We start from the raw sequence: 26,735 nt of genomic DNA on the forward strand, positions 1-26,735 counted from the left end.
GAAGGTGAACTTCACTGCAGGCATACAGCCAAGGAGTACGTTCTATTTCTTCTATTTCTTGGTTACCTGGTTATGCTTTACTGTTCTTTGTTTAAACATGGGAAAAACCCTTCTGCATCCATGTTCTCTGAGGAGAGCAGGTGGCAGCTGCTACAAAGGATCTCAAACATTCAGTGCAGACTTGAGTAGATAAGTTTGATGTAAGGAAAAGCGATGCAAGTGCCAGGTGGCATTAAGCAGACAGAGCTGGGCAGTCACATCGTCCATGCGGTGTCGGATGTTGAGCAACTGCTTTTCCTGCCTATGCATATCTTCTTAAGGGACACCCTGGTCCACATCAATTGGAGAATGATGCTCCAGAGCCAATTATGGAACAGCTCACAGTAACTTTCTGCACTTTAGAAAGATTCACAGTATATACAATGCTACTCCTGTGAATGTAAGGTACCGAGAGGAGAATCAAGGAATCATTAAGGTTGGAAAAACTGCTAAGCTTATCTGGTCTAACCATCCACTACCACCAACATTGCCCAACAAACCCTGTCCTGAAGTACCACCGCCACCCTTTCCTTAAGCACCTCCAGAGACTCCACCGCTTCCCTGGGCAGCCTGTGCCAATGCCTCGCCACCTTTCTGAGGAGAAACTTTTCTTAATATCCAATCTGAACCTCCCACGTTGCAATGTGAGGCCATTCCCTGTAGTTCTATTGCTATTTACCTGGGAGAAGAGGTCCCATCTCACTATAAAATCCCTCCAAGTAGCTGGAGGGAGCGAGAAGGTCGCCCCTGAGTCTCCTCTTCTCCAGACTGATCCATCCCAGCTCCCTCACCCACTCCCTGTAAGTCTTGTGCTCCAGACCCCCTTTGTTGCCCCTCTCTGGATACACTCCAGGGCCTCCACGTCTTCTTGTAGGAGCGGCTGGGCTGCAGCTACAGGGACAAAGACAACTGCTAGCAATTTAGATCCCCTGGGGCCACTGGCAAATCACAGGGACGATCACATCCCCGCTCCTGACTGCCCCGTTTCAGGCTGCCATTGGGCTCCTTGGCCACCGGAGGGCACTGCCGGCTGTCACCGGCACCCCCAGACCCTTTTCCTCCGTGCAGCTTTACAGCCGCTCTGCTCCCAGCCTGTAGTAACGACGCCTGGGGTTTCTGTAGCCGAAAAGCAGCACTCGGCTCTTGTTAAAGCTCACGCAGTTGCAGTCAGCCCAGTGATTCAGCCTATGTCTGTGGGATGCTTCCTTCTAACTTGGTACCCTGAGAATAACTGGGCTGACTATTAAAGACAGACGTAGAAAAGGCATTGAGAACTTCAGACTTCTCCTCATCCTTCCCCCCTGCACTGTGGGTGGGATCCATCCTGTGTGATCACTGCCAGCCACATGCACTTGTGTTAGGGTGCCTTGGCATGTTTGTACAGATATTTATTTGGGTCCTAAATTGACCAACTGAACCGAGTTAGATTCAGAGAATCATAGACTGGTTTAGGTTGGAGGGATATTAAAGATCATTCCCCCATGGGAAGGGCTGTCATGCAGTAAATCAGGTTGCCCAGAGCCACATCCACCCTGGCCCTGAATGCCTCAAAAGATGGGGCAATCCAAAACCTTTCTGGAGGACCTGTTCCTGTGCCTGATAGCCCCCATAGTGAAGAATTTATTTGGTCACCAACAAAGACATTAAAAACAGCAGTCCCAAGATGGAACCCTGAGGGATACCACTTATCGTCAGCCTTCACCTGGACACAGAGCTGCTGACCACAGCCCTCAGGCTGCAATCATACAACCAGCTACTTATCCACTTTTCAAATCCACGTATCTCCAAATTAGAGATAAGGATGCGGAGTGAGACCATATCAAAGCCTTGCACAAGTCCAGGTAGGTGACTTCAGTCAGCTCTCCATTGACTACCAGTGCTTTCATTTCATCGTGGAAAGCCACCAGATTGGTCAGGCACGATCTGCACTTGGTGAATCCATGCCTAGGATCTTCTCCTTGTCTTGCATGCGCTTCAAGATAGCCCCCAGGAGGATATTTTCCATGGTATTCCCAGGCACAGAGGTGATCTCAGAGGCCTGTAGTTTACTGGGTCTTTGTTTACCCTCCTTAAAAATGGGATTCTTTTTTCCCTTTTCCCAGCCACTGAGGACTTCACCTGACAGCCATAACGTTTCAGTTATGATGGAGGCTGTCTTGACTGCTACATCAGTGAGTTCCTGGGAAGACCTTATAGCCTAGTACACGTTCAGTCTCATCAGCTCAGATTTGTTCTTTGCTTACAGTTGGAGGATTTTGTGCCCTCAACACCCTCACTTAGAAGTTAAGGGACTGAAGAGAGATGGGAAGCATGGCTGCCAGTGGAGGCCAAGGCAAAGAACTTGTGGAGTACCACAACCTCCTCAGTATCTGCTGTTTCCAGTTCTCCCTTCTCATTTATCAGGGGACATACACTCTACATGGACTTCCTCTTCTGATTAGTATACCTTTGGATCTAGGATAGGCACAGTAAGGATGCTGCACATTAGGAAAGATCTGTTCTTAGAAATTCAATTCAGATTTCTTTATTGCTAAGTGATCTAATGCGTACAATTATGAAAAACAGAAAGAGAGGAACTTAGCTCTGCCAGTGACACAGCACAGCTCTGGGCGACGTGCTGAGCTCCCTGCTGCAGTTAAACCACTGCACTGAAGTTCTCTGTCCCTGGGATTCAAATGCAAGGAGAAATGCAGTGTGCATGTGCACAGAACAGAACTGGAGATAAAAGGAAATCCTCAACAGAAACGTTGGGAAGGGTTTGAACAACAAAGAAACCCCAGTCCTATAGTTCAGAGGGTAGCACAAGCCTCAAAACAAGTGAGCAACCAAGCCAAGCACTAGCTGAACATAAGGTAATCTTACAAGGGCCGCTAGAGGTCCATCTTGCCTGCTGGATCCTCTAAGGAAAATAGGGGCCTGGCAGGGAGCAGCAAGGGAAATGGGAATTCCCTACTTGGAGGCTTTACAAACTCAAAAGCAGGAAGGAGGTAGGAAGTATTTCAAAGCATACAGGAGTCCATGCATGCAGAGGATTGCATGCATGAGCATGCATGGTCATGAGCAAGGTCATCCTGTGTCTCGCATGGCCTCGAGGGAGAAGGAGAAATGCAGCTCCAGCTGTGCTGTACTAGAAAGCCAAAAAGTCAGCAGAGCACGCTGACCTCCACTGCTCACTTCCTCGTTTCTCAGCTCCGACCCCTTCCTGTGTCCCTCGGTGCCCAGCCTGGGCTACAACACGCCTGGGAACTGCTGCTCCCTTCGCTGCATCTCCTCTGGCCCAGCAAACCTGTTGTGCTGGGCAGGAGATGGAGCTGGGACCAGGATCCCACCTGGGGTAAAGCAGTGCTGGCTCTGAACTACCTTTTGCTGTTCCCCTCTCCCCTCCTGGTGCTGCAGGCAGGGGCAGAAAAGCATTCTTGAGCATGGAGGCAGTCTCACAAAGCATCAGAGAATGGGTTAAAGCTTCTCTGCATGAGCAATGGAGGACACTTACCTTGGGCATGGATCTGCTTCCATCTCTGTTGCAGGCAGCCCGGCTTCTTGGAGTCGCGTAGAGCAAAGGATGCAAAGTGTTCTCAACCCTGACCCGGCTGCAGGATGGCCCTGGTGCATCTCCTGCTGCCACAGTGCTGCCTGGATGGCTTCCAGCCAGGCTTTCTCCACAGGATTCCCCTCCTGGGTCTGCTGTTCGATGGGGATCAGTGAGTTCCTCCACAGCCTTTCTCCACCCGGAGCATCCTAGAAGAGCCCAGACTCCCAGTCTGTTTCCCTAGCAGGGCACCTCCTTGCCCAGAGCTCAGTTTAAACCCAGTGCTTAACCCCTCTGTTCCTCAGCAGGGGTCGGGTTGTGCCTGATGTGCTGAAGCACATCGTTGATAGGTTGCTTTCTTTTGGTTGTGTAACAGTTATAGAGAATAGTGCGCAGAATCCAGGTGCCAGCCCATTAGCCCAAGGTGGCCGCTCATTATGTGGTCAGATCTCCACTCAAATGCGTGTTTTCTCACGCTAATTAAGCTAATTAAAGTTTCTCTAGAGCATCTTTGCTTCCTTTTGTGGTGACAACTGCATGTACTTGTGGTCAGACAAAGCAGCGCTCCTGGTCAGAAAAATTAGTGCTGTTTCACAGAATCACAGAATTACAGAATTGTAGGGGTTGGAAGGGACCTCCAGAGATCATCTCCAACCCCCTGCCAAAGCAGTTCCCTACAGCAAGTCGCACAGGTTGGCATCCAGGCAGGTCTTAAACATCTCCAGAGAAGGAGACTCCACCACCTTCCTGGGCAGCCTGTTCCAGTGCTCCGTCACCTCACCTAAAGAAGTTCTTGTGCACATTGGTGCAGAACTTCCTATGCTGCAGTTTCCGGCCGTTTCCCCTTGTCCTGTCTCCACTCACCACTGAAAACAGTTTGGCCTCACCATTCTGCCCCCACACCTTAGATACTGATAGACCTGGATCAGGTCCCCTCTCAGTCTTCTTTTCTCAAGGCTGAACAGACCCAGTTCACTCAGCCTTTCCTCATAGCAGAGATGCTCCAGGCCCTTCACCATCTTCGTGGCCCTCCGCTGGACTCTTTCCAAGAGATCCCTGTCTGTTCTGTACTGGGGAGCCCAGAACTGGACGCAGTGCTCCAGATGAGGCCTCAGCAGGGCAGAGCAGAGGGGGAGGATCACCTCCCTCGACCTGCTGGCCATGCTCTTTTTAATGTGCCCCAGGATGCCATTGGCCCTCTTGGCCACAAGGGCACACTGCTGGCTCATGGCCGACCTGTTGTCCACCAGGACACCCAGGTCCCTCTCCACAGAGCTCCCCTCCAGCAGCTCATCCCCCAACCTGTACTGGTGCATGCAATTATTCCTCCCCAGATGCAAGACTCTACACTTGCTTTTGTTGAACCTCATCCGGTTTCTTACTGCCCAGCTCTCCAGCCTGTCCAGGTCTTGCTGAATGGCAGCACGGCCTTCAGGCTGTCAGCCAATCCTCCCAACTTCGTATAATCAGCAAACTTGCTGATTCATCCACCCAGCCAGAGACAACATCATAGAAGGCTACCAGGTTGGTGAAGCACGACCTCCCCCTGGTGAACCCGTGCTGACTACTCCTGATAACCTGATAATGTATCTGATTTCTGATAATGAATGTTTAATACATTCTTGGCCAGACTCCTACAGATGTTCTCATGTCAGTCCCGCTCGAGGCTAATTAAGTGCCCCTACAACCACAACTCCACGTTATAATCGACGACATAAGCCAGCCTCTCTGCTTTGGTTGTTTAAAAAAAGTTTTGACTGCTGAGTGGGTTCCACTCTGTCTCTGACTTACTGATTTCCACTGGATTACTTGCGCTGCTTTGCTCAGAAGCTGCTTTCACAAGGGTTTGATTCCTTTCACTTTTACTGCCGCGTGAAGCAGGACAGCATACAATCCTGACTCGTACCTGGTGGAATGGTCAGGATAGATGCACGGGACGTGTGGAATGGGTAACTGTTCTGTAGACTTGGTTTTGTGAAACTGATCCATCAGTCCGGCTCAGCAAAAGTGGTATCAATTCTTAGGGAGTTCTCAAGGTGCTCATCGGAGCTTTTGGGTGAAATGTTACACTTCCTGTGCTTCACCCCGAAAATATTTGTTCCCAAATGTATTTACTGCCACAAAGCAGTGTTATGACTGAGATAAAAGAAGAAAGGATAAAATGTCCTTGCAAAATAAGATCTGAGAAGAAAAACTAGTTAAACAGACTTATGTTGCAGATATATGGCAGGAGATGCTAGCTGAGTACCTGCTTGGAAATCGTTTGCTGGGCAGAACAAAGAGGGAGGGACTTTATGGGATACAAAGGTAGATCCAGTTGGGCAAAACAGCAAACACTGAACCCATATTATCAAGGATGTATGAGCAAAGGAAAGAAAGCGGGGCACCTACCAGGGGGTGGCTGATGGGCGCATTGAGATGAGTGTGAACTGAACTCTGAGAACCTCAGCCAAAAGGAAATGGGGGAAGGTCTGCGTAGTGCTGAGGAACAGGGATAACAGAGTGGCAGAGAGCCCCCACAGCACTGTGCCCCAGAGGACTGTTCCTTTATTCATATAAACACACCAGAAGGCTGTGCTACCATTCAGCAAGACCTGGACAGACTGGAGAGCTGAGCAGCAAGAAACCAGATGAGGTTTAACAAAAGTAACTGTAGAGTGTTGTACCTGGGAAGGAATAGCTGTATCAGTACAGGTTGGGGAATGATGTGCTGGATAAGAGCTCTGCAGAGAAGGTCCTGGTGTTCTGGTGGTCAACAGGTTGGCCATGAGCCAGGAGTGTGCCCTGGTGGCCAAGAAGGCCAGTGGGATTCTGGGGTGCATTAAAAGGAGTGTGGCCAGCAGGACAAGGGATGTGATCTGCCCCCTCTGCTCTGCCCTTACCTGGAGCACTGCATCCAGTTCTGGGCTCCCCAGTACAAAACAGACAGGGATCTCCTAGAGTCCAGCAGAAGGCCACAAAGATGATAAAGGGCCTGGAGCATCTCCCCTACGAGGAAAGGCTGGGTGACCTGGGTCTGTTCAGCCTTGAGAAAAGAAGACTCAGAGGTGATCTGATTCACATTTACAATATCTTAAGTGTGGGAGGCAAAGGGACATGGCCAAACTTGTGGTTGGTGGAGACAGGACAGGGGGAACAGCCACAAACGGGAGTAGAGGAGGTTCTGCACCAACACACGCAGGAACTTCTTTACAGCGAGGTGACGGAGCGCTGGAACAGGCTGCCCAGGGAGGCTGTGGATTCTCCTTCTCTGGTAAGATTTCAGACCCACCCACTCGCCCACCTGCGCAGCCTGCTGCAGGGGGCCTGCATTGCAGGGGGGTTGGACTGGATGATCTCTGCAGGTCCCTTACAACCCCTCAATTCTGTGATAAAGAAAGCTGAAGACTCCCCGCTGCCTCTTTATGGGATGAAGATGACTGAGCGAGCCGCCTGGAGCAGCAATTTTTTTCACAGCAGCGAACGGCAACTGCTCCCCCACCGCCACCCGTGGGAGCGCCCGCGCAGCCGCACCGCAGCCGGGCAGCCCGACCGGAAGTGCTCTCCCTCACGGCTGCGCGGCTTCTGGCGGACGGGGCAGCCCTGACCGGAAGTATCTGCCCCACGCCTGTGCGACTTCCGGCGGCGTGGGGCTGGACTGAACTGGTTGCTCCAGGCGTCGGTACCGAGTCCGGGAGAACGGCGGCCGTCTCTTCCCGATAGAGCGTGCGAGGCCGCGGTTCAGGTCGGGAGCCGGGCCGTGCGCGGGGCTGAGCTCCTCCAGCGGAGCTGGCGGGGTGAGTTCAGCACCTGGCGCCGCGTGTTCCATCGCTGACCGTCTTCAGTGAGGTTACGCGGAGTGTGCGGGACAGCGGGCCCAGCCTGCACGGAAGGCCCGGTTGAGCAGGCGGGTACTCGTTCAGAGCGTAAGAAGGTTGACCTTCCTCGTAGCCCGCCTGGTGGGGTGAGGCGTTTAAATTGGCAGCGAGAGCACTTTCTGCGAGTACAGCAGCACTGAGTGTGGGTTTCCTCAGGCAAGGAAGGACACTTAATCAGCTGACTCTGAATTCTCTAGCAGATGGTCATGGCTTCGTGGGTTCAGACTGGCTTTGACTGCTCCCTTCTGTCAGAGCTATTAAAAGGCAGGAAGGCCTGCCTGACCACAGAGGGGCAGAGCTGGACAGAAGAGAATTGGCAATCAGCGTTAACCATTGTGGAATGGGTACAAAACCAAAACAAAATAAAAACCTGCCAACAAGTCTCCAACAGCAGAGTAATTATTTGTTTAAAAAATAGTAATAACTTAAAAAAAAAAAAAAAGAAAAAAAAAAGAAAAAAAAAGAAAAACGGTGGGTGGGGGGGAAGCATTAACCCTATGCAGTCCTAGTGGGGAAGTGTGCTGCCTCCCCCAGGCCCAGGTCACAGACATTACCAGAAAACTTTCTGGCCTGGTTCACCCTTCCTGTCATTATCCTTTACTGACAGCTCAGGTTGGCAGTGATGTACTTGCTGACAGAAGCCTTAGGGCTGTCATAAGGGACTGCTGTGAGTTCAGATGGTTAGTGGACGGAGTGGGAGTACAGATGGTGTTCTCTGTGTCTTCAATGGCAGTGAGGGATACTGAGAGGACTGGAAAAATACTTGTGATAAATATGTGGCTGAGAGGCTGGTACCACTGCTGCAACTTTGGTGGGTTTTTTTGTTTTTTTTTTGACAATGAGGCAATTTACTGGTTTACTCTGCACCTGGTCTGATGGCTGCAGATGGGTCCCATCTGTCTCAAAGGGAGAAAAGGATCACAGCCCAGGAGCTGGCAGGGCTTGTTGAGAGGGCTTTAAACTAAGTATGAAGGGGGAAGGGGATGGAATGAGGCATGCTAGCGAGGAGTCTGGGGAACGATGTTAGGGCTGGAGGTGAGGCCAGTGGCTCAACTGAAATGCATCTGCACCAGTGCACACAGTGTGGCCAACAAGCACGAGGAGCTGGAAGCCATCTTGTGGCGTGCAGGCCTTGACTTAGTTGTCACTACTGAAAGATGGCGACATCACTCTTACAACTGGAGTGCAACGAGTGGCTGTATAAACTCTTCAAAAGGTGTAGGCAAGAAAGGAGGCATGGTGGTGTGGCTCTTTGGTAGAGAACAGTTTGATATCACAGAGCTCGGGGCTGGGGGTGGTAAGGTTGAGTCCCTGCGGGTCAGGATCAGGGTGAAGACCAAGGTGGGCATCCAGGTGGGGGTCCATTACAGAATGCCAGACCAGGACGAAGAGACAGATGAGGCATTCTATGAGCAGCTGGCAGGAGTTGTGCGATCACTAGCCTTTGTTCTCATGGGGAACTTCAGCTTTCCAAGGGTACCTTGTTTGGAATTCCCCACCAAGATGATTCTGCACTCTGCAGGATAACGGATAGAAATGCTGTGTTCATGCTGATGTCCCAGTCCCTGATAATGTTACTGCTGCTGTCCCAAAATCCAGGTGCTCTAGGGTGGTGTGCACACAGGCGTGAGGTATTTATTGCAAGTCCTCATAGAGATGAGTGCTGAGTAGTTCACTCACAGGGCTAGCATGCCTTCTCTGTATATACATTTGTTTTGTGGGTAAGAAATGTAGGATCGCATTGCCTCTGATTCTACTGATAAGAGTTTACCTACAGGAATGGTTAACTGCCCATTTCCATTTGAAGGGTCAGCCCTTTCCTACTTTCAGTCCTCCTATATTGATAATCAAAGTCAATGCCATTTGCAGTTGGTACATTTCATTCAACCCCTCTTTGTACCAGGATACAGTCAATTTTAAAAGTTGGTTTGGATTTGGAGCAGGACAGAGAGTTCGTAGGTACTAGATGGAAGCTGAGCTGTGGAATAGAATTAAATGGAGGAAAAAGTGTTATCCACAATTTATTCAATCATAATAGAAGTATACACAACCCTCCATCAGTGGACCAAGACTGAAAATTCCAGTGCTGGATCCAAGAGTGGATACTATCCATCTTCTGTCTTCCTCTCCTTGTTCCTCTGTCTCTCACTCTCTTCTCTCTTATTATTATCATCTCTCTGATTTCTGTGCTCTGGAGAAGTACAATTTCTTCATTCCCATCCACCAGGCCTACTCTCTTCAGTGTCTCTAAAACTATTCAGAACTAGAAAAATAAAAAGAGAGCAACCCTCAAATCTTCCTCTCAGCTATTTGCTGTCTTCCTCTTGTGTGTTACCCTGCACCTCTTTTCTGTGTTGGCCTGAAGCAGCGACTGAGCACCTGGGAAGGAACACAGCCAGCTCTGGGAGCACAGGAGGAAGCAGTTCACCACACTGAGGGGCTAGCAGCCACAAGGGAGGGATCTCTACCTGGAAATCCCTCCTTTTGGAGCATTTGGCAAGCCCTGATCCTTGGGATGGGCAAGCAAATCTTTTTTTAACTGGATTATGACCATCACCCTTTTTGGGTAATTTAGAGGCTGTGAAAGAGTGTAGAATCACTTTGGTAGGGGATTCAGAACAGGTTATTCCGTGTGTGGTAGACCAAGGAGAAGGGAGCTCACTGTGCATAGTACAGCCTTGCTCTGGCCAAAACTCCCCTGTTCAAGGAGAGTTGTTGACTGCAGACTTTGTAAATCTAGCAGGCATAAAAAGATGTGTGAGAGAAACTAGGGGATGGACTTTGAGGCTTCCATTTGTAGCTTCTGGTCAAGTTCTCTTACAGCCCGGTTGGCTGCACCAACACTGGCACCCAGACAGGTGCTCTGGGGGGAACTCTCTGGACTCTCAGGACGTGCTGGAGACACAGCAGCACACCAGTGTGGTTAAAAGCTGCTAGTCTGCTTTATTCTTAAGCACTATTGTATTTATACATGTCAGCAGAACATTCTGCAAAACACTCTTCAACCGTTCATGCAGGCACTTCTCCAGTCAGAGCCGTGAGACATTCTTTTGCTAGAGGTGTCTTTGGTTCTCATGCTGCTTATCTTGCTCCACAGCTGCTGCTCTGTTCAGTTTTTCTTGTATTCCCACAATGCTTTTTTTATTTTGTCTTTGTCCTATCGTGTCCCCCTCTCTCTTTATCTTTATTTTTCCCTTGTAAAGTTAAGTATCACAGTCTTTATTTGGATTTCCTATAAAGTTGCATACTTTAGCTGCACAGTTTAGATAAACATAATTGTAAGACTGACGATACTTCTAAGATTATTGTTGTACAGAGAATCTCATTAAATTTGATGATTGTGTTTGGAGTAAGAGTGTCGATTCACCTAACTCTAATCAAGGGGATTTGCAAATCAGGTCACCCTTCTCCTGCTTCTCAGGTGGCACCCGTTAAAAAGAAGATAAATCCATTATACCATCATTTTTATGCTTAGCACCACTATGGATCAATAAGTAGGCTGCAAGGTGTAGTTAAAATCATAAGCACAGCCTCAGTAGATGGTGATTTGATCATCACAGGCTGGTTCAACTGTACTGTCATTCTCTCTTTTCAGTGGGTGAAACCCAAAAGACCATGTTGTTGTTGTTGTTGTTGTTGTTGTACTCCGTGTGCCTGAGTGTGAGGAGGGGCGGAAGGGGGTGCATTCAGATTGCTCTGCCATTATCAACATCCTTTCCTGCACGTCCTGTTGGGTGAGCATACCATTTCCTAGCGGATTTTCTGCAGTGGATTCTGGGAGGGCAGTCCTCTTTAGTCCTGCTTCCAGTAAATTAAAAGACGCTGTTGGCACAGGCTGTCCTTTATATATTGTGTCAACTCGCTTCACTGCTCGGGCTGAAGATAACAGTCCCTTTCCCCATACATATGTCACTGTACAGTTTCTTTAAACGTAGCTGAGCTGGATATTAAGTGGCTGCTGCTGCTTGCCCCACCAGTTTGGTAGAAGTTCCTTTGATTACGGTGCTTGGTGTGTATGGCATAAAAAGTTACAGGTGACAGAAAGTTTTTCTTTCCAGATCTGCTGTACCTTCAGCAGTTCCACCCCATGCCACGGCAGAAATGTGGTACTGGAGTGCTGCAGTAGTTTTTGATTCAAGGAGGGCAGAGGCTGTGCAAAGTATACTGCCTTTTTGGCATCAGTGTTTGAAGCTGGCACCAGGTCATGTGTTTAAAATATCAAAACCCCAAATATTTCTCATGAGTATTTATAATTGTGGAGAAAGTGGGTGGCATGAATTTCTCATCCAGGTGCCAGAAATTTGCTTTGGCAATTTGGGCCACAATACTTTGTTTCTTTTACATTAGTAATCTTAAGTCTTTGCTGCCTGAATTGCATGCTGAGCTTCCCAAGCCCTAGTGGGATTTCCATCACTGATTTCTCATTTCTGGAATGCTACAGTTAGACTAAAGATAGTGCCTGGAGGCTGATAATACGTCAGGACTTTGGGAATGGGTAAAAGTAATGGTTTCCCCATGCTTCATTACTCCACTTTGGAAGATTTCTTTGCGGATATCCAGTTTATCAGGGATGGATAGAACTACACTATATACTCTTAAGGGTGAAATGGGGATCTACGTGTTCATATAATATAGATATGCTATAGTGATTTAACGGTGACTTAACAAGATTGGAGATGGCTGGGCACACTTTTTTGTGGTGTAGTGGTTAGTGTTGAACACACAGGTACCGTAGTAAACTCCTTGAACCATGGGGGTAAGGAGCTGCAGTGAGGCTGGATCCACTCCTAGTCCCAGAGTAGGTCAATGGTTTGTATCTAAGGGATCCTGTGTGCACAATCACTCTAAGATACACTCCTAGCAAGGCTCACAAAGGCTAGAGAAAACTCTTTGCCACTCACCGAGGTTCTGAATCAACAAATTTTCCTGAGGTCGAGTCACTGCTGGCAAACAGGCCTGAGCCAGGCGGGGGTGATTGGCTCCCTGCAAACAGCCCTTTGTTTTGCTGTATTGATTGGATGAAAGTAAGGCTGTCAATGTGGTCTACCTGGACTTCAGTAAAGCCTTTGACGCTGTCCCCCACAACATCCTCGTGGAGAAGCTGGCTGCCCATGGTTTGATGGGCGTATGCTCTGCTGGGTGAAATGCTGGCTGGGTGGCCAGGCCCAAAGACTTGTGGTCAGTGGAGTTAAATCCAGTTGGCAACCTGTCATGAGCAGTGTCCTCCAGGGCTCGGTACTGGGGTTGCTTCTATTTAACATCTTTATTAACGATCTTGATGAGTAGATTGAGTGCATCCTCAGTAAGTTTGCAGATGACATCAGGTTGGGAGGGGTTGTTGATCTGCCTGAGGGAGAAAGGCATTACAGAGGGACCTGGATAGACCCTAATCAATGGGCCAGGGTAAACTGCATGAGTTTCAACAGGGCCAAGTGTCAGGTCCTGCATTTTGGTCACAACAAGCCCAGGTAACCCTACGGGCTTGGGGAGGAGTGGCTGAAAAGCTGCCTGATGGAAAGGGACCTTGGTGTGCTGATGGACAGTGGGCTGAATATGAGCCAGCAGTGTGCCTAGGTGGTCAAGAAGGCCAATGGCATCCTGGCTTGTATCAGGAATGGTGTGGTGAGCAGGGCCAGGGAAGTGATCCTGTCCTGTACTCAGGACTGGTGAGGCCTCACCTTGAGTGCTGCGTTCAGTTTTGGGCACCTTAGTACAGAAAGGACATGGAGGTGCTGGAGGAGGTCCAAAGAAGGGCAACAAGGCTGTGAAGGGCTTGGAGAATATGGCCTATGAGGAGAGGCTGAAGGAACTGGGGATGTTTAGTCAGGGGAAAAGGAGGCTGAGGGGAGACCTTACTGCTCTCTTTCAATATCTGAAAGGTCATTGCAGCAGAGCAGGGCTCATCTCTTCTTACTGGTGACAGGATGGGAGGAAATGGCTTTAAGTTGCGCCAGGGCAAGTTTAGGTCAGATATCAGGAAAAACTTCTTTACAGAAAGGGTTTTTAAGCACTGGAATGGGCTGCCCAGGGAGGTGGTTGAGTCACCATCCCTGGATGTGTTTACAGACCATCTGGACGTGGTGCTCAGGGACATGATTTAGCAGAGGTTTGTTAGAGTTTCAGTGGTATGGTTAGGTTATGGTTGGACTTGATCTTTGAGGTCTTTTCCAACCTGAGCAATTCTATGATTCTGTGATTGCGTGTTGCCACCAACTCCAGCAACCAGACAGCTCCCAGGTTACTGTTTGTAGCATTTTGTGCCTTTCAGTGTCAATTTCCATAAACCTTTTTGAACCCTTGGGCATTGAGCATTTTGGAAAAAAAATAAACAGAATATCCTAAAGGGAATTTTAATGAAAATGTCCCTGCATAATTTTCAGAGACGTGAAAGGCATGCTGGGCTCCAAAGGAAGCCTGTATGTGTTGACTAGGTGTCATTCAGGCCCAGATTGTGGTTTCAGAGTTGAGAGGGACATATAATAACATTGTTGGATGAGCAGCTCTGCCAGAGTCATGAACGTTCTCTCATCTGCCATGTTTCTGTCATTTAAGTGTCACTTCCAGTTCCCAAGCCTGTGGAGATCCCCCTGCTGGAAGGAAGGGATGAACCCTGGATCCCAGATGCGCACACCTTGAAGGACATGGCAGGAGAGCTCAGCGCAGGTGAGGGGGGTTGGAAGGAGGAGGCTGGGGCTGGCAAAAGCCATCTCTGACTGGGAAATATTTTGGCACCATGTGGTATTTCTGAATTTCCTCTGTCATCCAGCAGGTGATGGTATCACAACTATGAAGGAAGATCTGCAGAACAGTGGCATGGCCCAGAGGCAGTGTGCTAGCGTCCCTGTTGGAAAAGCCAGGAAGGATGTCCAAGGGGGTTTGGAGCAAGGAGAGCACATCAAGAAGCCACTGGGAAACTGTCCAGGAAAGAGAGCAAGGAAACACCTAGACTGCAGCACAGGTCAGAAGCAATGTAAAGACTCAGTGAGCAAGGAAGTGTGCCATAAGAAAAGTCAAAATCCATGTGATGGGAGTGAGAAAAGCTTTCAGACTTATTCTGACTGTGTTAACCAGCAGCACATCCATGCAGGAGGCAGACACTTTAAATGCCATGAATGTGACAGGAGCTACATAAAAAGTTGCAACTTGCATATCCACCAGTGCGTCCACACATCAGAGAAACTTGATAATTGCCCCAAGGGTGAGAAGAACTTCAGTTCAGATCTTCATTCCCACCAGCGCATGCACTCGGAAGACAGACCCTACAAGTGTCAACAGTGTGGGAAGAGCTTCAAAAGCAGTTCTAAACTCCTTTCCCACCAACACATCCACACAGGAGAGAGACCCTTTAAGTGTCCCGAGTGTGGCAAGAGCTTCAAAAGCCGTTCTGACCTCATCTACCACCAGCGCATCCACACAGGGGAGAGAGCTTTTAAGTGTCCTGAGTGTCCAAAGATCTTCAGAAGCAGTTCTGACCTTGCAATCCACCAGCGCATCCACACAGGTGACAAACCTTACAAGTGCCCTGTGTGTGAGAAGAGCTTCCGGCAGTGCTCCCACCTCATGATCCACCAGCGCATCCACACAGGAGACAGACCCTACAAGTGCCTCAGCTGTGGGAAAGGCTACAAAAGCAGTTCTCATTTGAAGAGCCACCAGCGCATCCACACAGGAGAAAGACCGTTCAAGTGCTCCGTGTGTGGAAAGAGCTTCAAAAGCAGTTCCAACCTCATCCGCCACCAGCACATCCACACAGGAGAGAGACCCTTTAAATGCCCAGAGTGTGAGGAGAGCTTCAAAAGCAGTTCTGACCTCATCTACCACCAGAGCATCCACACAGGAGAGAGACCCTATAAGTGCCCCGAGTGTGGGAAGAGCTTCAGAAGGAGTTCCAACCTGACAATCCATCATCGCATCCACACAGGAGAGAGACCTTTTAAGTGTCCACAGTGTCCAAAGAGCTTTAAAAGCAGTTCCCACCTTATCTACCACCAGCTCATCCACACAGGAGAGAGAGCCTTTAAGTGTCCTGACTGCTCAAAGAACTTCAAAAGCAGTTCCCACCTCATCCGCCACCAGCGCATCCACACAGGGGAGAAAGACCCTACAAGTGCCCTGAGTGTGGGAAGAACTTCAAAAGCAGTTCCAACCTCAGAGGTCAGCTGCACATCCACACAGGAGAGAGACCTTGCAAGTACTCTGAGTGTGGGGAAGGCTTTAGAAGCAGTCGTAAACTCAACTCCCACAGGCGCATCCACAGAGGAGACAGATGACAGAAGTGCCCTGAGTTTGTGACAAGCTTCAGAAGCAGTTCCAGCCTCCTTACCTACAAGCATGTCCACACAAGAGATAGAGCCTGCTAGTGCCACGAATGTGAGAAGGTCTTCAGCTGGAACCCCAACCTGGTTCCTTGCTTGTGGATTTGCATGATGATGAAACCTTCACAAATCGCTTGAGCAGAGGAAGAGCTCTGGAGCCAAAGCCAATCATGTTCCTCATTCCTTCCGGGGGAATTGCCCTGTCTCCAGCAGAAAGAGAGCAATATGGGCAAGTGGACATGCAAAGGAGAATCCAGCGATTACGGCAGGTGGATCAGAAGCACATTTCTGCCAGGTCTGTGTGCAGGGAATTGTCTGAAGAAGTCATTTCTTCTCACCCCAGAGAAACTCATCTGCTGTGGGTCAACAGATGAGGATCCAGATTAAACCTCAGCTGGACCAAGAATTCACTCTGCAGGGAACGCAGGAAGAGCTTCAGCTGGAGCTTAACTTTTAGTAGACCCCAGTAAACCAACACAGGAGAGAGCCCCTGTGAGCACCTTGACTGCTGGAAGAAGTACATCCAGAGCTGGGGGCTCATCAAACACCAGTGGATACCAGTTTGGAACACATCCCCTATTTATATATCCACATTCAGTGCTGCCTGTGTTTGCCTGAGCATGCTGCTCCCGGGGCAGGATGGGAAGGATGCCACATGTGTGAGGTGTGAGCAGGTGGAGGAGCTGCTCTGCCTGGTGGTGGAGCTTAGGGAGGAGGTGGAGAGGTTAAGAACCATTAGAGAGTGTGAGAGGGAGATAGACGGGTGGTGTGACTCTCTGTGAGAAAGGAGCAGAGATTGCAACCCCCAAACTATAGTGGACCCTCTCCCTTGCCATGGTCAAACCGAGAGAGCAAACTTGAGAAGGGAGGAGGAATGGCAGCAGGTCCCACCTCAGCGAGTCAGGCAGCACTCATCCCAACCTGCCTCAGTTCCTCAGGTGCCTCTAATAGGTTTGAAGCCCTGAAACTGAAGGGTGAGGTGGCTGAGAATGAGGTGGAGAGACAGGCTCCAAGCTTTTCTAAGGAGAGGCAGTCAGCTCCATGCTTGAAGACTGCCTCCTCCAGTAAAGAAAGGAGGGTGATACCATAAGTAACTCCCTTCTATAAGGAACTGAGGACCCAGTATGTCTGCTTGACCTCACCTATAGGGAAGTGTACTGCCTCCTCCCTAGGGCATGGGTCAGGGATATCTCTAGAAAGCTTCCTGGGCTTATTCGCCCATCTGGTTACTATGCCTTATTGGTAGTTCAGGTTGGCAGTGATGATGCTGCTGAGAGAAGCCTGAGGGCTCTCACGGGACTGGGGAGGATACTTGATGGAGTGGGTGTGCAGATGGTTTTCTCTTCTATCCCTGCAGTGGTGGGGAAGGACACTGAGAGGATCAAAAAAACCCTCCTCATAAATAAATGGCTTAGAGGTTGGTGCAGGCACAAGATTTTGGGGTTTTTTTTGACCATGGGGCAATTTACTTGGCTCCTGCCATGACGGCTGCAGATGGAACTCACCTGTCTGCATGGGGTGAAAGTATCCTGGCCCAGGAACTGGTGGGCCTCACTGAAAGGTGTTTGAACTAGGTAACAAGGGGGAATGGAACAAAATGAGGGCCGCTGGGGTTGAGCGGGTAGTTCGAGGCTCAAAACAGAGCTTGATGGGTGATGAGGGTGGAGTTCGAAGGGATGGAGAGCAGCAGGGGGATGCTGCTTCCCTAGAGTGTATGCACACAATGTGTGCAGTATGGGAATAAACAGGAAGAGCTGGAGTTCTGCGTGTGGTCGCATGGCCACAATCTCATTGCCATCACGGAGATGTGGTGGGACAGCTCGCATGGCTGGAATGTTGTCATGGAGGGCTGTGTGCTTTTTAGGAAAGATCGGTTGGTGAGGTGGGGTGGTGGAGTTGCTCTTTATGTGAGAGAGCAGCTAGAATGTACTGAACTCCAGCTGGGGGAAAGCAGTGTAGCAGTGGAGAGCTTGTGGGTGAGAATCAAGGGGCGGGCTGGTATGGCTGACACTGCTATGGATGTGTACTACAGGCCTCCTGATCAGGAGGAGGAGATTGATGAGGCCTTTTGTAAGGAACTGTAAGCAGTGTCACGATCCCAGGTGCTGGTGCTTATGGGGGAAGACTTCAGTTATCCAGATATTTGCTAGATAACAACGTGGCCAGGCACGCGCGGTCCAGACAGTTCCTGCAATGTGTTGAAGACAACTTTCTGATGCAGGTGGTGGAGGAACTGACAAGGGGAGGGCTGTTGCTGGACGTTATTCTCACTAATAAGGAAGGCCTTGTCAAGGAAGTAAAGGTTTGGGGCAGCTTGGGTTGTAATGACCAGAAGGTGGTGGAGTTTGAGATATTGAGTGGAAGAAGTAAAGCAAAAAGTAGGATTGCTACACTGGACTTCAGGAGAGCCAACTTTGATCTCTTCTGGGACCTACTTGGAGATATCCCGTGGGCGAGGGTGTTGGAAGGTAAGGGGGCCTGTGAGAGCTGGTCAGCATTTAAACAGCTCTTCTTCCAAGCTCAGGATCGGTGCGTCCCTGTGAGGAAGAAATTGGGAAAGAGTGGCAGGAGAGCTGTGTGGATGAGCAAGGAGCTATTGTGCAAACTCAAAGGAAAGAAGAAGGCCTATGAAATGTGGGAAAAAGGTCTGACCACATGGGAGGAATATAGAAATGTTGTCCAGGGCCTGCAGGGATGCGATGAGGAAGGCTAAAGCCCTCCTGGAATTCAATCAGGCAGAGGTGATAAAGGATAATAAAAAAGGCTTTGTTAAGTATGTTAACAGTAAAAGGAAGACTGGGGAGAATGTGGCTCCCCTACTAAGTGAGGGGGGTGTGCTGGTAAGGGGGGATGCTGGGATGGCAGAGCTACTGAGTGTCTTCTTTGCTTCTGTCTTCAGTGATAAAGCTCTCCTTTGGGAATCCCAGACCCTGGATGTTAGTGAGAGGGTCTGGGGAATGGAAGACCTCCCTTTAGTCAGGGAAGAGTCAGTCCAAGAGCGCCTAGGCAACACCAGTGTTCATAAGTCCATGGGACCCGATGGGATGCATCCACGGGTGCTGAGGGAGCTGGTGGAGGTGATTGCTGAACCGCTTTCGGTCATCTTTGAGAGGTCTTGGAGGACGGGGGAGGTGCCTGAAGACTGGAGGATAGCCAATGTCACTCCGGTCTCCAAAAAGGGCAAGAAGGAAGATCCAGGTGATTACAGGCCAGTCAGCCTCACATCTGTCCCTGGAAAGGTGATGGAACAGCTTGTGGAAGAAACTGGAAGAAAAGGAGGTTATCAGGAGTAGTCAGCACGGGTTCACAAGGGGGAGGTCGTGCTTGACCAACCTGGTGGCCTTCTATGATGTTGTCACTGGCTGGGTGGATGGGGGGAGAGCAGTGAATGTAGTCTACCTTGATTTCAGCAAGGCATTTGATACTGTCCCCCACGACATCCTTATAACAAAGCTGAGGAAGTGTGGGATAGATGAGTGGACAGTGAGGTGGGTTGAGAACTGGCTGAGTGGCAGAGCACAGAGGGTCATCGTTGGCAGTGCAGAGTCTGGTTGGAGGCCTGTAACCAGCGGGGTTCCTCAGGGGTCTGTGCTGGGTCCGGTCTTGTTCAACATCTTTATGAATGACCTTGATGAGGGGATAGTGGCCACCCTCAGCAAGTTTGCTGATGATACAAAGTTGGGAGGATTGGCTGACACGCCTGAAGGCCGTGCTGCCATTCAGCGAGACCTGGACAGGCTGAGAGCTGGGCAGTAAGAAACCGGATGAGGTTTAACAGAAGCAAGTGTAGAGTCTTGCATCTGGGAAGGAATAATTGCATGCACCAGTACAGGTTGGGGGATGAGCTGCTGGAGAGGAGCTGCTGTAGAGAGGGACCTGGGTGTCCTGGTGGATGACAGGTTGGCCATGAGCCAGCAGTGTGCCCTTGTGGCCAAAAAGGGCCAAGGGCATCCTGGGGTGCATTAAAAAGAGCGTGGCCAGCAGGTCGAGGGAGGTGATCCTCCCCCTCTGCTCTGCCCTGGTGTATAATCAATGGATATTAAGATGTTACAATCACAAAATAAACAAGAGAGTTAGGCAAAGTAGATTATGATAGCAAAAGAGAATAAATGGAAGGCTTACCCTTATGCTGGGCTCACCCACAAAACACCAGAAGGAGGGATCTCCAGAAGAGATCCTTCCCCACTGGTAGCCAGCTCTTCAATAGGTCTAGGAGGGGTGCAGCCTGGCTCCACCCCTTCCAGCAGCACAGCTGAATTGCCTTCACCTGTGCTCCTCTGGCTGACTCATGGCTCGCCTCAGGTGAATCAGAGGTTCAGGCCGTGACTCAGCAGTTCCCATACACTCCACCCCTTCACGTCGTGAACCAATGATCAGGTTAACTAAAGGGTAAGCTTTCCCTAATACAGAGATCCGCTATATATCGCGACGCTTACACAATTTTATTGTGATGTGTGTTCGTACAATTCAAGACGAGTGATGATCAGTGGATGAGTGCCCATAATTTGGATCCTAAGCGGGGTGGCCCATGTTGTCTGCAACATTCTCAGGGCACTGGGCTGCCGTCTCGAGGTCTTTCATTCAGGTCCCGCAGGGTTTCATACAGTCTTTTTGTCCACCTGTGCAGGGACTGGGAGTCTGTCTTCAGGGCAGCCTTAAGAATACCATTATAACGTTCGATGAGGCCTGCCCCCGTTGGATTATATGGCAGGTGGAATCGCCATTTGATGTTATTTTCTTCTGCCCAGCGCTGTATCGTTGCACCAGTAAAATGACTCCCTTGGTCGCTCTCGATGACTTGAGGTGTCCCATAGGCAGACATCAGTTTAGTGAGTGCCTTGATGGTATATGCCTGGTTTGCTTTCGGTACTGGATAGGCCTGCAGCAGCCCACTTGCAGTGTCGACACAGGTCAGGGCGTTTCTTGCCCCTTTGGAACGAGGAAGGGGCCCGATGTAATCGACCTGCCATCGCTGGAGAGGATTGTGTCCCCTAGCAAGATGGGCTGTTGTTTTGGGCAACGATCTCAGTCTTATCTTGGAGCAAGCGTCGCAATCCTGGCATGCCTGGACGATATCAGATAGTTGTATGGGCAGTCCCCATGCTTTAGCAGCTGCCCACATTGTCTTTTGTCCAGCATGCCGTAGCTTCTGATGTAACCAGCGGGCGATGTTCTCAGATGGTGAATTCCCAATCCATCGAACTCGGGCCAGTGTGTCGGCTTCATCGTTTCCCGGTGACTGTAGGGGCTGATGACCAGAAACATGGTAGACATGTACAGTCCTGTGTACCTCTCTATAGCTCTTACCCTTGATTTCTTAGGGTAGCTCTGGAATTTTTGATTGTCCTTTAGTTGTCTCCAGAGCTGGAGAAGGACGTGGTTGGGCTGGCGGTCGATCTTAGCAAATTGGACCCCAGCCCGAATTAAATCATTAAACATTTGTTTTCGGGATACCCTTATGGGTCCCGATGGAGGAGCTCGAGTAGCCGGCATTTTGGTTTTATTTACTGGCAGGACCTCTGCTTCCTCCAAAAACCGAATATTGCGCCTAGTCCGCAGGCGTTCTGTTTCTCCCAAGTCGGCAACTAACTGGGCAGCCTGCTGGACTACGGCTTCTGATGCTACAAGGGGATTTAATATCGAAACTAGGGTGCCGTACAGATGGGAGGGAGCTTGCTGTAGAATTAAATCTCTCATCCCTGCTGAAAATTTAACCATATCAGGGCCATCAAATGTATCTTCATAAATGGCCTCCCTTACACCCAGTTCACGGATATAGTTTTGAAGGTCCTCCATGGAGGACCACATACCTGTATGTAACGGTATGTCTGATTTATTCGGCCATACCATACGGCAGGCCGCCATTAACCATTCTAGTATGGAATGGTTTTCATCACGATATTGATTACCTACGTATAACCTCTGTCTGAGAGCAGGATGGACGGTCATGGTGGCCAACTTGGCTATTTCTGGGCCATTCACCAAGACACTTTCTGCCCCAGAATCCCACAATCTCAATAACCAAGCCGGCACACTTTCTCTAGGCTTCTGCCGAAATCGTTGTACTAAGTCCATTAATTCTGTTGCCGTGTATGGCCGAGCTGTAACATGTAAATGAGTCTGGGCAGGGGGCCATTGATCAGGCGGCACCCCTGCCGGTCTGTCCTGTACTTTTTTTGTTTTTTGGGTTACAACAGGACGGACTTCCAGTGGATCAGTTAGAACTGGACATTCAAGATCTGATTTGGATTTCTTGTTGTCCTGATCAACGAAGTCTGTTGATTCAGGAGCCTGGTCATCATTTATTGAAATATTACGAATTTGGCTTACAGGAAGATGTAGAATTGGCTTCTTCCCTGTTAAAACGCCAAGTTCGTGCTCCAGCTTTTCAATGCGGTCTTTCAAAAGCTGATTTTCAGTTTCTAAAGTATTATTTCTTAAGTCCGCATGATTTAAGGCAGTCAATAATGGCCATGCCACCATGGAGGCAGCCAATTGTCTTTCTCTGGTAGTGAGGACATCCTTGCCAAGTCCTTGAAAATAGTCCGCCATGCGATACGGGGAGAGATTGCCCATAACGCGTAAGGGACCCCATTTTTCAATGATGGCAGCTAACTCATAATAGGGCGATCCCTCAAATCCTGGGATCTGCCCTGGAATCATTTTCTCTAGAGGAGTATTGCTCTCCCCCTTGACCCATTTATAGAAATTCCATAGGAAAGACATGATGTTAATTTCAGTATATTCAGCCTGCCTGGCTCACCAAGCGTATAACCAAGATGTTATAATCACAATATAATTGTGTATAATCAATAGATATCAAGATGTTATAATCGCAATATAATCAAGAGAGTAAGGCAAAGCAAACAAGGATCACAAAAGAGAATAAATGGAAGAGCTTACCTTTAGGTTGAGCTCACCAGAAGACACCAAAAGAGGGGATCTCCAGAAGAGATCCTTCCCCTCTGGTAGCCAGCTCTTAAATAGGTCCAGGAGGGGTGCAGCCTGGCTCCACCCCTTCCAGCAGCACAGCTGAATTGCCTTCACCTGTGCTCCTCTGGCTGACTCATGGCTCACCTCAGGTGATTAATCAGAGGTTCAGGCCATGACTGATACCCATACACCTGGTGAGGCCTCATTTGGAGCACTGCGTCCAGTTCTGGGCTCCCCAGTACAAAAAAGACAGGGATCTCTTGGAAAGAGTCCAGCAGAGGGCCACAAAGATGGTGAGGGGCCTGGAGCATCTCTGCTATGGAGAAAGGCTGAGTGAACTGGGTCTGTTCAGCCTTGAGAAAAGAAGGCTGAGAGGGGACCTGATCCAGTTCTATAAGTATCTAAGGTGTGGGGGTCAGAGTGGCAAGGCCAGACTGTTTTCAGCAGTGTGTGCAGACAGGACAAAGGGAGACGACCAGAAAACTGCAGCATAGGAAGTTCTGCACAAATGTGCACAAGAACTAATTTAGGTGAGGTGATGGAGTGCTGGAACAGGCTGCCCAGGGGGGTTGTGGAGTCTCCTTCTCTGGAGATGTTCAGGACCCGCCTGGACACCTACTTGTGTGACCTGGTGTAGGGAACTGCTTTGGCAGGGGGGTTGGACTCGATGATCTCTGGAGGTCCCTTCCAACCCCTATGATTCTGTGAGAAGAGCCTCTACCACAGCTTATGAGAACATTGACACTGGGAAGAAGTCCTGTCCATGCCTGCACTGCAGCAAGTGCTTCAACCACAGCTCCAAGCTGACAAAGCACCAATGAGTCCACGTGGCAAGAAGCCTCACAGATGCCTCAAGTTTGTAAGAAGGGCTTTGTGCAGGAGCGAGAGTTCCCCACTCACAAGAGATTGCACTCCTGGAAGAAATGTATGTTCCAAATGTGGGAAGAGGTTCAACCAATAAAAAAAAATTAAAAATATTTTTCCATGCCTTATTTTCTCTTCTTTTCTTCCTGCAAGCAGCTTTTTGAATTTGTTTCCTAAGGAATAACGTGTGCAGGAATGTTCTGTGTGTCTGTGTGTATGTGTTGCTTCCAGTAATTTCTGATTCCACTGATTAATCAGATGCAAAGGTCAGGAGAGCAGTGAAGTGGCTCTTGCATGTTACTGAAAGTCACTTGCAGTTGAAAGGAAAGGGGGAGAATAAATTAACTGACTTGTCCTTTAGTTTTTCTTTTCCTTGGGGTCTGGCCCTGTTTTCTTAAAATAAAAAACCATGCATGGAAGATGTGGAAATGTGGAATCAAAGAATCAGTTGGACTCTTAAAGGTCACATAGTCCAACTCCCCTGCAGTGAACAAGGAAATCTACAGCCAGATCAGGTTGCTCAGAGCCTTCTCCAGCCTTGTGTGTATCCAAGGATTGGGCATCCACCACCTCTCTGGGTAACTTGCTCTAGTGCCTCACTGCCCTGATTTTAAAAATCTTTTTTGTTATATCCAATCTAAATCCCCCCTCTTTTAGTTTGGAAACATTTCTCCTTGTCCTGTCACAACTGACTCTGCTAATTGTCTGCATCCTTCTTTCTCACAGCCCCATTAAATACTGAATGGCCACTCTCAGGTCTCCCCAGAGCATTCTCTTCTCTAGGCTGAACATCCCCTGCTCCCTCAGCCTGTCCTCGCAGGGGAGGTGTTCCATCTGTTGGATCATTTTGAGAAAGAGGGAATTTTTTTTTCTTAGCACTGATTCCAGCAAACTGCTTGCTTCTGGGAGCAGGCATGTTTGGCATACACTGCCTTAACTGCTCCTAATGGTGTTACACATTGGCTATACTCCTTTTTCCAGGTGGTTTGATCAGGAGCTCAGGGCAGCTGTCAGACACCAAGCTCAGTTGGCTCAGATACATGTGTGAAAAGCTTTGGTTTTTGTTCCTACATTCAGCATCCCAAGTTTCAACAGGTGCCAGGAGCAAAGTCAGCGCAAACCCACAGTGCAGAGATTTCAGAGCACAAGAAGCTCTATAGTGTGTGTTTGTCTTGCAAGATATCCCTGCACTGGGGCAGGATTCTTCTCCACTCATGCTCTGCAAGGCTGGCTGGGCAGAAAAGATGCTCGTGTGTCTCTCGTCTTCTGTGACCACAGAAAGTGTTTGTTATCGAGCAGTTTCCTCTGGAGTCACCATATCTCAGAGACATGCAGAAGAATGGGGAAGACTTTCTATATTTTCTCTCCCCAGAATCATTTTAATTGCTGATTTCCCCCCCTCCCCAAGGTTTTAAGGTGCACCATTTGCAAAGGTAAGGTTTTTTTTTTTCCCACTCACAGAATCTACCTGTTTTGTCTCTGCTTTGGGGAAGAGGCCTTCTACAGGAGTCCTTAGCCCTTGCAGAGTTGTGACTGCAGTGCCCGGGCTGCAGGAACAGGACGATTTTGGGATCCAAGATTGTTTGTTTTCCTTGTGATGGTAGGATAGGATACCTGAAGGAGAGGGACTTCCATTTCTGAAGTTGATGTTCACGCAGGATGATGTGCAAGGAGGGCTCTGTCACTGGGCTAGTTGAAACAGCAGTTGTATCCAGCCTGCAGAAAGCTAAGCAACAAGATGTTCACCATTCATACACATCAGCTTGAAATTCCATCTCCTCTGCTTCATGGGGAGCAGCCCCAGCACGTGTTAAGGGTTCAGAACCTAGGGGTCTGCAAACTGGAAAAAGCAATAGTGAGTGTATCAGCCACTATGGAAAGGATTAAGAACGTGACTTTAGGTGCCATCCAGGGTCTGCAGGCAGAGATCTGTTCTTTGAGGTCTTGCAGAATAGAATGTCCCTAGACCTTCATGCAGCAAAGGCAGGAGGGGTCTGTACGATAATTAACCGAAGTTGCTGTGCTTGTGTGGACCAAAATCCACATTTGGATTCATGGATATACAGCATAAGTTCACTCACTGGCTCCCTAACTTTACCTGGGTAGAGCAACTGTTTGTAGCAGTAGTTGCACTGATTATCCTTATAGGGATAACCTGCATAGGTATGCAGTGTTCTTTCTGGTGTTGTCCTAAGAGAAAAAGACCTAGATGATTATGCCAAGAGACATCATATGAACCACCAGGTGGAATCTAGAAAGTAATTCAGGAAGGTGTTAATGGACAGTGGTGCATGGTGGGCAAAAGGATTTGCTAAGGATATAAAAAAGGGGAGGATGAATCACGTGAACAGCTTTTCCATGCTGTGAGAACAGACTTTCTGGATAACTTGAGTGGATAAAAGCTGAAGGACGAGCTGCTTGCATACAGGTAAGCTCAAGAACAGAATGCAGAGTTGCACAAACTTGCTGACAAACGATGATAAGAAAGAGGAGTAGATGCTCTGTTGTTGAAGGTAGTGAAACAGATCCTCAGCCCAACACAACACCAATACCAGCTGGTTCGGGCTATCCCCAGCTCCCTTAAAAGGTTGAAAGTTCACAGAGAGGTTCACATCTAGCCTTCATTCAGTGACCACCAGAGACCCCCACCACATTTTATGATGCACGCTCAAGAGGGTGGGACAATATGATTTTCTTGGCAGGGGGTTTGATTATGAGTGATGCCTAATTCAGCAATTTCTGTTCCAAAGCTTTGAAGCCCACTCCTTCCTAGGCTGAATACTGCCATAAACTGCACTGTACCGCTCTGAATAAGTTTTGTGCTGCACTGCATTGCAAACATACCATTGTATTGCAAATAAGCAGTGTTACTCATTAAATTATGGAGCAGTTGAATTCACTGCTGCTTGTGACCCTCTCTGTGTAAGCCTATAAATTTAATGTGACCCATGGAACAAATAACACTGGGACAAGCAGTACCAGGATTAACACCAAGGATACCTAAATTTGTATTTAGCAGACACCCTGAATTACTCCTCCATGGGCAGGATGTGGGGGAAGCACTCATTGCTCTCTGAGCATCAGCAAACCCTCAGCCCTGGAATTCTGGATATTTTCCAGCTAGATCCTTCCAGAACCAGAGCTGGGGATGGAGCAGGAGAGCACAGCCTTCTGCGTCGCTCCCCCCAGGACTTCCTT

General features: G+C 49.0%; 1 protein-coding gene across 1 annotated transcript; it reads left to right on the top strand.

Moving 5' to 3' along the window:
• The first annotated feature begins 2,349 nt into the window (after positions 1–2,349).
• On the top strand, positions 2,350–18,286 carry LOC122194028 (zinc finger protein 2-like). Its single transcript, XM_042894939.1, has 4 exons — positions 2,350–2,404; positions 7,162–7,344; positions 13,978–14,088; positions 14,195–18,286. The coding sequence occupies exons 1-4, from the start codon at positions 2,350–2,352 to the stop codon at positions 15,715–15,717; spliced, it is 1,872 nt and encodes a 623-aa protein (XP_042750873.1). The 3' UTR covers positions 15,718–18,286.
• Positions 18,287–26,735: the final 8,449 nt, after the last annotated feature.

This window comes from Lagopus leucura, unplaced genomic scaffold (genome assembly GCF_019238085.1).
Source record: "Lagopus leucura isolate 7727_CA_CO unplaced genomic scaffold, USGS_WTPT01 222-0_obj-0_obj, whole genome shotgun sequence".
Taxonomy (NCBI): Eukaryota; Metazoa; Chordata; class Aves; order Galliformes; family Phasianidae; genus Lagopus; species Lagopus leucura.